Genomic DNA, 12,124 nt, shown 5'->3' on the forward strand with positions numbered 1-12,124 from the left:
CCCGTTTCTGGGCTTTTTTGTTCAGCACCAAAATGCCAAAGTTGAAGCCAGCATCGCGTGACCCTGTCACAGTGTGTCCCCACTGTCGTGGTGGCACGGCCACGCTCTCGCTCCCCGGCCCGGGCAGGAGCACAGAAGGGAGAAATCCAGCGTGTCGGGACAAAGAGAGTTCAGGAAGTGAAGAGGGGGGAAAAAAAATAACCACCCAAAATCCCCAAGTGATGCGAACGCCATCGCTCGCCACCTCCCACAAGCTCAGCGATGCCCAGCCGGGCTCTGAGCAAAGAGCCCCCTCTCTGCCTCCGCTGCCCCAGTCCTGCTGCCGACCCCCACGTCCCAGGGTGCCCAACACCCTTTCGGTCGGCCGGGTCCCCTCCCGGCTTCTCGCCCACCTCGCTGGGGCAGGAGCAAGAGGACGAGGGATCCCCGCCGCTGTGCCGGGGCGGTCCAGCAGCCGAAACGCCGCTGTGCTGCCGTCAGAGCCCGAAGGCACGGGCTGGGAGGGAGAACGACGGCTCCGTCCCAGCAGAGACCACGGGGGAGTTCCCTCCCCCCCGCAGTGAATCTGCCCCCGCCGTAGCGCTGCGATACGGCGGGGAAAAAACCAAAGCACGGGACCGGCGGCAGGGCTGGCTGTTCCACGACCCAGTCGCCAATCAGCCCCAGCTAATTGCACCCGGGCTCCGACACCAACGAGCAGGCGCTGCCAGCCGTGCCGGGGCTCTCCGGAGAAACTCCCACCCCCGGCTAAAAATAAGCCGGGGGACGGTAGCCTGTTCTTTCCTGACCTTCTGCCTTTAGATGCCGGAGTCCAAACTATTTCCAAGTCAGTGGAAGCGCCAGGATGGTTTTGCTGTTTCTAGGAAGGGCAGCAGACCCCAGGTGAGGGCGGGGGGGGGTTAATTGCAATTAGCATTTCGCAGAACACCAGCAAAACGAGATGGTCTGAGCAACCTCCTCCCAGAGGTTCCTTCGCCCGGAGCAAGACCCTGTGGTTTCGCTGGAGGCCAACACCTGCACAGAGGTTTCGTCTTGCTCTTCCCCCTCCTGAAGCGCTGCATCGTTTCCCAAGTGTTTCCATTCGCTTTAATCAGAGGCCGATTAATTGAAGCGAGAGCGGATCAGACTCGTACAGGAGCCTCTGGCAGCGCTCCCGGGACCCGGAGCAGCCCAGCTCCACCAGCACCGTGCCAAGGGCACACGCTAGGCAGGGCTTGATCTAATGCCATCAGCTGTTAACGAGGACCGACGTGGGATTAGCGGCAGTGAGAAGGGAGGAAAATATGCCCAGGCCAGCGCGGAAAGCGGGAGGAAAGAGCCGAGTCCAACCTCACATGAGGATTTCGGGCTGTCGTCTCCCAAACAGCCTTAAGGGCCCCGTATCCAGAGCGTCATCCCCGTCCCCCGCAGGCTGCCGAGCCAGCTTCCCTGGGAGACGCGTATTCACGAGACGGCCACCACCATCAGTTCTACTATTATTTATTTTTTTAAATATTTTTGAAAAAATATAATTTTTTTACAATATTTTCAACTTAAACACTATTCACACTGAACACGTATGGCAGCTTAACCTACCCGAATATGAAGTTTAAGAAGCCAAAACTGTTCTAGCTTTATTAAAAGAAAAAAAAACAAAAACAAAACAAAACAAAAAAAAACCCAACGAAAAGTCGTTGTGCTGTAGACTATCGTGTAGTGATGATTAAACAAAGCAAGGGAAAAGCACCACTCAAATCACTAATGCTAGGGGTTTTTCCTTGGTTAAATCCAGCTATAATAAAGTCGTACGCTTAAAGTTACATAGGCAGCGCTATGTATCCGGGGTTCTTGGAAGAAACTTGGGATGAAAACTCCCGTCTCCTTTAACGTCATTCCGGAAGCGAAACGTTTCTAACATGATAACACACCGCAAAGCACAGGGCATTTTCTTCCTTCCGATCGCTGGGTTGTTAGTTGGGTAGCTGAGATCTACGACTCTGGACAGGTCTGTAAAATTTCTGTTAAAGCTCACGTCGTTTTTAAAAGGAGCATGAAGTTGTGTTTGGTTTTTTGTTGGTTTTGTTGGTTTGTTTTTTTTTTTTTAAGGGGAAAAAAATTAGCGTTAGTAACAATACTGATACTTCAAAGGAAAGTTAGCTAATCTGCATAACAATCAGATCTCCTCGCTTTCATTTTTATTTTTTTTTTTTTTTTAAGTTAAGGCATTATCAGGTGCAAACTAGCGCCAGTTCACACACCTTTAGTTAAAAACAGACCATCCATAGCAAATTCCAAGTCCTGTTTAAAAAGACAAGAGTCTGCAGAAGGTTTTATAAACGTGGTACTTTGTCTCAACTTGACTGGTGCTTCTTACCTCACCCTCTCCTTCCCAGAGAGCCAGGGCCCAATTATGGTTCCATTAAACTTTTGACAGATTTACTTAATAACAGTCTCAGCACTTTTATTGAGCATGCAAGACTAACAAAACTTTGGCAATGCATAAGTGTAACACAGTGACAAGAAGAGAGAGCTTTTACAATTAAATCTTCTAATACTGGCTTCACAGTGTGGAAATTGTGCTACATCCACCAAGAGAGGGCCCAGTCTACTCAAATATTTAAGTACTTCACCCCGGGAACAAACTCCTTTGCGTTTGGATTCAGGTTACTCTTGACCTGAGGAAGGGAAAAACAGAAGTCCAGTTGAATCATCATTTTCATCTTCCATCTTCCAGCTGAACACAATTCTAGGAAGAGTTTAGGGCTTTAGAGTTAACAGCCAGGCAAAGCGTACGGGGTTTTGCACACACCAGAAGTCTTTATAATCCCTAGAAAAGGCCGCTCCTCTGTGCTAGTACCCGAATCGTCCATCCTTCCTCAGCACCACCCGGACGTTTCGCTCAGGTTAAGGGCTCAGGGACTAAGAACGCCCCCCCACGCCCCACACCCCGGCACGCATCAAATGCGGCGACTTCGATTAAGGCCAAAATAGCTTTTTCCGGAGCCGAGCTCTTAGAACGTGCCACGAGGTTTTCAGATCTCGCTTCTTTAAGCGAGAAGAGATTTGTTGCAGGAACTTAAGCCGCTTCTGTGAATTTAACGTCTACGAACACTGTATCGATTTTTACCATTTCTGGGCCTGCCCCGTCCCCCCCCGCCCAAGGTGCTGCTCTACCCTGTCCTGCAGTTACCGGTGGGCAGCCAGCACGTCCAGAATGAGCTCTTTCTCTCAAAGAAACGGAGGATTAGGCTTTTATGTTCTTAATTGAGTCCAAAACTGCTGCCTGCAGCTGCTTAAGCTTCCAAGTGACCAAAAGACTGCTTAAGCTTATCAGTAACTCTGTGTTTTATTAGGGAAAATACTTACACGCTGCCCTTCCCTTTTAGTTAAGCTCTGGACAGGAGTCGCACAGCAAGAAACAGGGAAATAATCATAGATTTGCTGCTTCCCTCACCTTTACAATTTCTACATAGATCTGCTACGGTTCGCACGATCCAAACCAGAGCTGAGGACGCGGCTCGTTCCTGCCCAACAAAACTGCTGACAGATGCCAAATTAAACTTTTGCCGTCCTGTCAACGAACGGCACCTCACAGGGCCAGCGCGCTCCGCTCGCCGCCTTTCTTTTATAACACAGAACGCACACCCAAAGCCACTTGAATTTTTGCCATGGGCTAGGAGAGGCACCGTGTGGTTATGAAGAAAACCACGGAATAGGTCACGTCACTCAAGGAATCATCCCTTCCCCAACCGCTCCACGTTTCCCCCCCACCACAGCCAGGCATGGTTTAAGAGTCTCTGGCCTACATGTAAAGCATTTTCTCTTGCCATTAGCAGCAACGAAAGTCAGCCTTGGAAAAGGAGAGACGTCAAGCTTTAGAAATATGACGAGAAACTGAATTTACCACCAGATCCTCCAGTGATGAGCTGTCACTGATAACAAGATCATTGAACTGGTCCTGGATTTGATCCATTGTTTGTGGGAGATCACGGGCTGGAATAAACCATTCGTGCTCCTCCTCTTCTTCCAGCATCTCCTGGAAACAGCGCTCAATAAATTCTTCTTCCCACAACTCCTCTTCGATCTATACAACGAGAGGAAACAGCTTCATCAACAAACTTAGGGAGAGCTTGTGTCTTCATTCCAAGGTTTTGTGCACCTTGCTGGCCCTGCTTTCTACCTGCGCAACAGCGTTTCTAGCCGAAAACCACACCTGTGCTGCAGGAAGGCAAGCAGCGTGGATTTTTTTTAACGTAGAAAAGTGTTTTGTCCCAGAAACTCGGGCTGCAGCTAAAAGGGAAGGGCGGGAGAACCCCCCCAGCCCTAGATGTTTTCGTCTGCAGCTTGTTAGGAGCTCAAGGAGAAGGAAAATGCTGGCTCCGAGCGAAAGTTTTGGTTGTACCAACTAGTCTGGACTGAACTCACTGCAAGTATGAGGAGAGGAACCAGGGACAACGCAGGCAGCCAGGCACACTCCCTTGGAAAGCATCCTGCAAGATTTTTGGGAAAAAAAAATAACCACTGCCTGTCACTTGGAACGAGCAGCATCTCCTCAGCTGTAGATTACGCGTTCACCCAACGCAGTTCTCCTACGGAACTCCCCATGATCTCAGGGGCTGTCAAGAACGCTGACCTGCCGCGCCATAAGCGGAACAAATCAACTGATACAGAACTGACACAGAACTGACACACACTGCAGAGATTAAAGGAAAGTTGGGCTTGGTTGTTCAGTAAATAAGCTTTGGAGGGAGTTCATCCCGACAAATTTTCCATGTCCTGCATCACAGTATTTAAGAGTGGAAAGCCGGGAAATAGAAGCTGGTGTGAATGACTTGCCAGGCACAAGGGAGTGGAAAATTATTCAGGACAGATTTAAAAGTTCACTCAGTGGAAGCTCAAACGAGTTTTCCTATCTAACCTTCACTCTGAAATCAAATACATACTCGATCCTGAAGTGGAAATTCAGTTACATACCACAAACACCAAATCAAAAGATTTCACGGCAGAGTTCAGGATTCCTGTAAAATCAGAGGTCCCCTGGGTGCCCCTTGGGGCAAACACACTCACCAGCTCCCTCGGTGCTCAAGATGCACAGCTTTGGGGAACGGGGACCCATCACCATACGCTCTAAGCCACTGTCCAGACAACTCAAAACCCCGCGCGAAACACCAGCTTTGTGATTTCCCCAGTAAAGCGCTCCAGCAAGGACAGTGGCCTCCAATCAATCCTCCTTGCGAGGCACCGCCTCCGTCCTGCGCGCGGGTACAAGGCAGCCGCGGGCACGTGGCCACGAGCCATGATTACAGCAGGGGTTGCCGGGCTCCGGGTTTTGTGTTACATGGTTGCACACCTACGCGTGCCTCCAATGGCAGCTCCAGAAGTACTAAATAATGTCTAATTCCCCAAATGTCTTGACATTAATATTGCCTGTTTGTATTTTCCAACCCAAGTTTAACTTGCTCGGGTGCCTGCAGCGGCAGGCGACCAGGTTGCTGCACGGTGTGTGCCTGCCTAAGACCACTCTCCCCTCATGCTGCCACCGTTCCTCTTCTCCAAAAACGGAGTCTGTACCTGAAAAATAGTTTATTTACAGCACAACTCCCAGCTCCCTCCCCAGGAACTACACATCCCGTACGCGAACCACAGTACAGTCGCCAGGAGGAAAAACCCACCAAACAGGAAACAACACTGAGACCATCCCGGCATATGCACAAGAGAATTTAGATTTTTGCGAGCAACCTGAATTCCAGATTAGCTTTGTGCCCTGCCGGCACCCTAGAGAGAGAGCAGCAGCCATATCCTGTTTCAGAAGCTCAGACTTCAGCACAGCCGTCCTGCGCTGGAGTGCAGAGAAAGCGGCTACTGGAGTACAAAGATCAAGTTTTGATTAAGAAAGGGGCGGTGGAACGCGGTAGGCTGTTCCCAGCCTCCACAGGAGAGAAAACTGCGTCCAGATGCAAGGTGAAAGACGAAATGAAGGCTTCCGTCCAAACCTGGTTGTGAAGGCCAGCCGTGAGACACTTTAATATTAAGCAACAAACAGGACTGTCACCCAACAGCTCTGTCCACCAACTCCCTTGGGAACACCAGCCCTGTTGACGATGCAGGAATGCACCCGGACGTATCCAGCTCAGAACAGACGGCATGTCTGCACACGTGAAACCTCCGCAGCCTGGCAAGCCCCATCCCTTCCAAAGTGCCACATAAAGTCTGTCAACTATGGGGTTTTTTTTCCCCTTCCCGCAGAAGTAGGGAATTAATGGATGCACTAGAACATGCCACACTTCCCATATTTTCCAGCAAGATTACAGAAACCAAGTATTTATTGCCAAGAGACACCAAGATCTGTCTGTTCCCCAGGATTATTCTAGCAAGCCCCTCTAAAACCCTGTCTCCAAAGGATTCCCAGTCTTGCACCCCAGTTGTTAAGCCACAGCGCCCCTCCCTCCAGCTAGAAAATGGCAAAGCGCACCACAAGACATTTAAAGAGGGAAATGACTTGCCTGCCTGTTAAATTCCTCTTCGTTTTCCATCCACATGTACTCCGCAAAGGGATTGTCATCTTCATGAGAGTGACCATTTATAATCACATCTTCACTGATGATGCTTGGGCTAGTACTGCTGCGACTTGGATCTTTCATGGCTGCGCCTCTGATTCAAAGTCTGCAATTAAGACAGGCGGTAATTAAAGATGTGCAGATTTGCTCATCACCCTGCTTCTGCATAAGCCCGGCCCAAGGGACGGCTGCACCTGGAGGCTCCAAGTAGCCTGACCGGGGTTGTAGCAGAGGAGCTCTGCTAATCCCAGCAAGTCAAAAAAGTATCAGAACCGTCGTTTCCATTGCATCCAGATCAGAGTGACAAGTTAATTTCCCAAATTAAACCTCGCCAAATGCCAAGCGCCGAGGCCAATGAAAAGCAGCAGGAAAAAACAGAAAGCATGTGTGCTTGCCAGTAGGAAAGTATTTAAGGCAACGTTCAAGAAACAAAAGGAAAATTCGTTTTCCAGAATGCTTTTCAAGTTCCCACCTGAGTCTCGACCAGCTCTCCCAGAAACAAACTGCCCAGAGCCCACGGGCAACACCTCAGGGGAATTTCCAAGGATACCCACGGCAGGGGAAACTTCAGTGCGACTTTCAGCCTACTCAAATTCAGTTACGGGATGTTCTACGTGATCACATGAACCAGCTTTCACAGCCATTTCACCGCTGAGAAACCTCACAAGAGAGGCAGAAACCCTTCCGCACCCATTACTCACAGAGCCAATTTGGCACAACAGTTCTAACAGCTACCTCATTAGCAAAAGCCCACTGATTAAGAAGCTTCAGGTAAAGACAAACATCTGAAGGCACTGGAAGACAGTACGTGCTTGCCTCTCATCCCACTTCATTAATATGGATTGAGTCACATCTGGAGAGAGCTCAACATTTCTGCCTGTCCGTGATACGTGATATCGCGACGTCCTGAGCTCAAGGAATGAAGGCACAGTTGGCAAGCGGGTTTTGCTCCACCTAACCACAATAAAAAGCAGGACAAAACCTAAATTTCATCTGAATCCCTGTCCTAAGAATGGTATGGCAGCCTGTCCGGCCGGCTCGCAAGCCTGTAACTCTTGAGTCCAGAGACCCAAGTCTGCTCAGAGCCCAGGTTCTAATTGAAAATCTTATTTGTGTTGCAAATTAAATGAGACAATGCTACTCTTTTTCCTATACCTTGCTTAAGTACAGATATCAATATTGGAAAAACCGAGTATTTTATGTACTAATACTGCTGGCGTTAATTTTTTTTTTTTAAACAGTATACAAAGCACATGTGAGGCAATGAGCTCAAAAAAAATAATCCAACTTTAATGTTTTTCTAGTGCTAAAAATTCACAAGGAAATGATGCAGCCCTGGGTGAAAATATTTGTGTTTTATTCTCGAATCGATGTTTTAGCTCGTTGCCTGCATGTGAAAAAAATGACTTATTCAGAGAAGATGGTATCAAAATACAGCCTCCATTGTTATTAGAGCACAAGGGCTTATCACGTACCAGCTCACATTTTCTCTTTGTATTTCAGTTGGTCCTATTATCTATGGAATTAATGCACGTTTTCGTTCAAAATGTATTCTTGATAATACCAGGTCAAAGGCTCGTCACATCCAAATGATCAATTAAGAAAAGAACAAAGAAGGAAAAAAAACTTGCCCGGTTTGCTCTATTCAAGGTTTTTAAATCAAAGGCAAACCCAAGTACGGAAGTCACTTTAGCTCCCTAGGAAGTACAACAAATGAGACCAGAACCCGGGTATTCTAGCAAGAGAAAACAGGTTCTTTTTGATGTTCTTTCAAAACAAACTTGCAAAGGATTCCTGGCAGCATTTAACATAAAACAGGAAAAGACATTGCATTTAACACCCCAATTCAAGCTTGAAATTGCTTTAAGCAACTTCAGCTGTTCACGAGCTAACAAACAGGATAGACTAAAAGAAATAAAAGACTTCAGAGTCTAAAAAACCTAATTTTTTCTTTATTTTTTTTTTTAACTGGCAAGCGGTTTTACCTTTTTTTTTTTGTATGGAGTGAATCTTGATATTAATATTCCCCTGAGCTTTCTGTACCCCAGAAATTTATATTATTGGTGAGGAACTTTGCATTAGCAGCGTAACGTACTCGGGCCAAGTTCCAGGCGACTTCTGTACAAAGACGACTGCACCCAGACAAGTCAATAAAGGTAAAAACAATAAACTCAAACACCCCTACGTGTTTGTGTAAACGCTTGAAATGTTAATTTGTTGAGTTAGGAGCTAGTTTTCCAATTTCTTACATGTTGCCATAGAACACAAGCTATTTGCTTTAGGAGGGAGGGAAGTTCAGTATTTCACTTTTGGACTGGAACAACTTTTTTCGTGACTGCCCAAGGACCATGCGGGTGATTATCTTCAAGAAAGATCCGAGGCTCAACCTGAACAACGTCTGAAGTTTATCTGATGAAGCCCCAGGTCCGCTAACATTTTCCCACAGGAAAACATGTCAGCAAACACTTACCACCCTGCACGAACAGTTAGGAAGCCCCAGGCCAGTCCCTTACTCACAGCATTCCTTGTAATTTCATTTTCTGCAACTTGTAATAAAATATACTGCAGAGGGAGCTTTCCATCTCACCGTTGCAAGACACAAACCAGTTGGCTTTCCGTGCTCATTTGCGAGGACAAGATTAGTCTTGTCTCACCGGTGTTAGATACAGGCTTTTTAGTCATGAGCTACAGGCAATTCCGAGGAAGAGAGCCAAATGCCACTTTAGTCTTGCATAAAGTCACAATCTAAGAGAGCCGCTGCAGAAAACAAGCCGGAGTGACAGGCTACACTACGGGCATGAATAAAAATACATTTTCCAGCTGGGAGTAGGTGGAAAGCTGAGGATTTCAAAGCTCCTTACACTAGAAGAGGGAATATAACATTAGTAGCGCTAAGGAACAGAAAATATGGAGAATTCTGCCACAGTGATATGATTGGAGATCCAGCCCCAAATTATTACGGGATTTTGGCAGGGGGTGGGGGGCGGTGCAGGAAGAACAGTGTAAGTGCATAAGGAAAGACACTAAACCCCAGGATTTTTATCTTAGGAACAATGTCAGAAATTAAAAACCCTGTAACAACAGGACTTTTAATTAACTCAAACCGTTTGCTGTATGAAGTGTGTAACTCGTTATCCCAGAACATCATTAAGGTCCACTAATTTACCCGTTTCTCTGGATTTTACTGCATTTACAGCAATGCAGAGCCCTACACCAGCCAGCATTAAAATGCAAAGCTTCGTGATTGACGATTTTGCATTTAAACCTTCAATCACAAAGGAAGATTATCTCACACCTACTTCGGAAGATAAGGTCAACGGGCCTACTTCCATACGGCAAATCGCAGGTCCTTATCCTTGATTAAAAGTTAAAAAAAAGGAGGAAAAAAATTACAGTATTTGCTGAAAGCATCCAAAAGCAACACAGCACACGGGGATTTTAGAAGCAGCTGAGGTTTAAGCAAAGCTGTTTTGGGGCAGCAGGGAGTGCTCTGAACTTCTGCAAAAAATGGTGTCGTTTGTTTATTAACTAGTGATTACTCTTGTGAGTCAGGGGCGCTGGCCGAGTTCCTTGTTATCTCATTAGATTAGCAAGTGGCAGTTATCAAGTCAAATGATTACCCTCCGCATAATAGGTAGATTTCTTAATCAAATTCATGCGGGGGTGCCAACGCTATCTGATAGAAACACTTCAAAGCGTCGCACCGGAGTTTACTCGCAAACGGCCGAGGCTGGAAAACAAAAATCGGTGGGGAAAAGCAGCGAGGGGACACGAAGCCTCTCGGAGGGGGCAGGTTTGTCCCCAAACCCCTTTTCTCGGTACCAGCGACTGAGCCGCTCCGCCTCAGCGGGGCCCGGCCCGCCATGGCCGCCAGGCAGGCGGGGCGGCCTCTCCCCCCACCTCCCTGCTCCAGGGGGTAGATGAACCCCCCGGGGCCGAGCTGGGCTCCCGGCCCCGCCGCCTGCGGGGCCCAGCGGGCGGCCGCGGCCTTTCCCCCCCCCCGCCGCTTTGTTCGCCCCCGCGGCGGGGGTTCCGTCCCGGCAGGCCCCGCGCCGCCCCCCCTCCTCCGCAGGACCCGGATGGAGCCGGAGACAATGAAGACGCCGCCGCGCAGGCCCCGCCGCCACCACGGGGGGGGAGGGGGGGGAACGGGAGGAAAGGGGGGGGCCGGCCGCCGCCCGGCGCCGCCTCAGGGGAGGGGGCGGCTCCCTCCGCCCGCCCCCCTCCCCCCTCCCTCGGCAGCGGCGGCCCCGGGGCTGCGCGGCCGCCGCGGCCGCCTCACCTGCGCGCAGAGGGAAGGCCCGCGGGTGCGCACGCCGGCTCCCCGAGCTGCTGCTGCTGCCGCTCCGCCGCCTCGTCCCCCGCTCGCTTCCCGGCTCCTCTCCGCGCCCGCCGCCCCGCTCCCCTCCCTGCACCGCAGCGCCGCCGGATGTGAAATCACTTCCGCTACCTGCGTGACCTCATAGACACCGCCCCCCCCATCCCCGGAAGCGGCAGCGGCAGGCAACGCTGGCGGGCGGGCGGCGCGAAGCATGCCGGGAGACGTAGTCCCGCCCGGCCGCCATTTCGCGCGGCGGCGCGGGGCACGCCGGGAAGCGTAGTCCATCTTGTGAGGGACTTGTGAGCCGCCATCTTGTGGCGGCGGCGGGGCCGGCCAGTGGTGCTAACAACGAGGTAGCCGCCGGCCACCCTCCTGCCTCGCCGGCAGCGGCCCCGCAGCCCTGTGCGACCCAGCCCCTCCGGGAGGGGAAGAGGCCCCGGGAGCGTTCCCACAGGGGGAAAGGTGCCGCCCTGCTGCCCTCCCGGGGCACCAGGCGACCTAGAGAAAGCACTGAGCCCTGGGCTTTGCTGAGGGAAAGGACATTCAATAATTTTAAAAAATATGCCTGTTTACAAACAAATATTTCTCCACTAGACTCGTGCATTTTTAAGGCTCTATATTAGGAACGATGAGATAATGAATGCTCTTTTCTAGGACCTACATTACGTGCCCAGACTTCAACCCTATCTGTATAACGAAGTGAAAAAGAAATTTTTTATTCTCTCTTTTGATTCTCCCCCCACTTTTTCTTAAAGATAAGGTGGAAAATAGCCTCTCCTTCTGATGATACCTGCTTAAACTTGTGCAAAGATCAGAGCCACGCTGCGCAAACCCATCCTCCGAAACACTCTATCGAGGTACAGGCTTTTCGAGTCCTCTGAGCTTTGCAGTCTCCTAAAAAGCAAAGAAACTAGACGCTGACAGAGCCAAGAGCCCTTTGTTCCATCCAAGCCATTGTGACGAACACAATCTGAGTGGATCCGGAGTCAAAACGCAGCGTCGTCGCACAACCGCTTCCGCTCAACACCTGCCTCAGTAGGAAGGACGTTGTGAGTGAACCACCACAAAAAAAAGAATTAAATCTGCCCCAACAGCGCGTTGGGAAAGGTATGGCAAAAAAATGTTTCTATGTGCGACTAGAAAACCCCCAGTGTGCGTTACTGAAGTTGCACAGAAATGAGTAACCTTTGAGAACCCTGAAAGCCATTAGTGGTTGTAGAGTTACCAAAACCAAGTTTTTTTCAGGCTCCAGGACAGCGAGGGAGGA

The 12,124-nt window shown here is 49.6% G+C and overlaps 1 protein-coding gene across 1 annotated transcript; it reads right to left on the reverse strand.

Moving 5' to 3' along the window:
• Window positions 1–1,463: 1,463 nt before the first annotated feature.
• PAIP2 (poly(A) binding protein interacting protein 2) lies at window positions 1,464–11,007 on the reverse strand. Its single transcript, XM_074603984.1, has 4 exons — window positions 10,819–11,007; window positions 6,483–6,642; window positions 3,884–4,063; window positions 1,464–2,654 (listed from the first exon to the last, which is right to left on the reverse strand). Exons 2-4 carry the CDS (start codon window positions 6,618–6,620, stop codon window positions 2,589–2,591), a joined length of 384 nt encoding a protein of 127 aa, XP_074460085.1. The 5' UTR covers window positions 6,621–6,642; window positions 10,819–11,007; the 3' UTR covers window positions 1,464–2,588.
• Between the last annotated feature and the right edge of the window lie 1,117 nt (window positions 11,008–12,124).

This window comes from Larus michahellis, chromosome 11 (assembly GCF_964199755.1).
Source record: "Larus michahellis chromosome 11, bLarMic1.1, whole genome shotgun sequence".
Lineage (NCBI taxonomy): Eukaryota > Metazoa > Chordata > Aves > Charadriiformes > Laridae > Larus > Larus michahellis.

What these genes read in the sequence shown, in the direction of transcription:
- PAIP2 (XM_074603984.1), bottom strand. Translation starts at nt 6,620, where the DNA reads ATGAAAGATCCAAGTCGCAGCAGTACTAGCCCAAGCATCATCAGTGAA. An exon ending in AAGAGGAATTTAACAGGCAG is followed by an intron (nt 4,064 to 6,482) that starts GCAAGTCATTTC and finishes CTCGTTGTATAG; the next exon opens with ATCGAAGAGGAGTTGTGGGA. An exon ending in CATCACTGGAGGATCTGGTG is followed by an intron (nt 2,655 to 3,883) that starts GTAAATTCAGTT and finishes TCCCTTCCTCAG; the next exon opens with GTCAAGAGTAACCTGAATCC.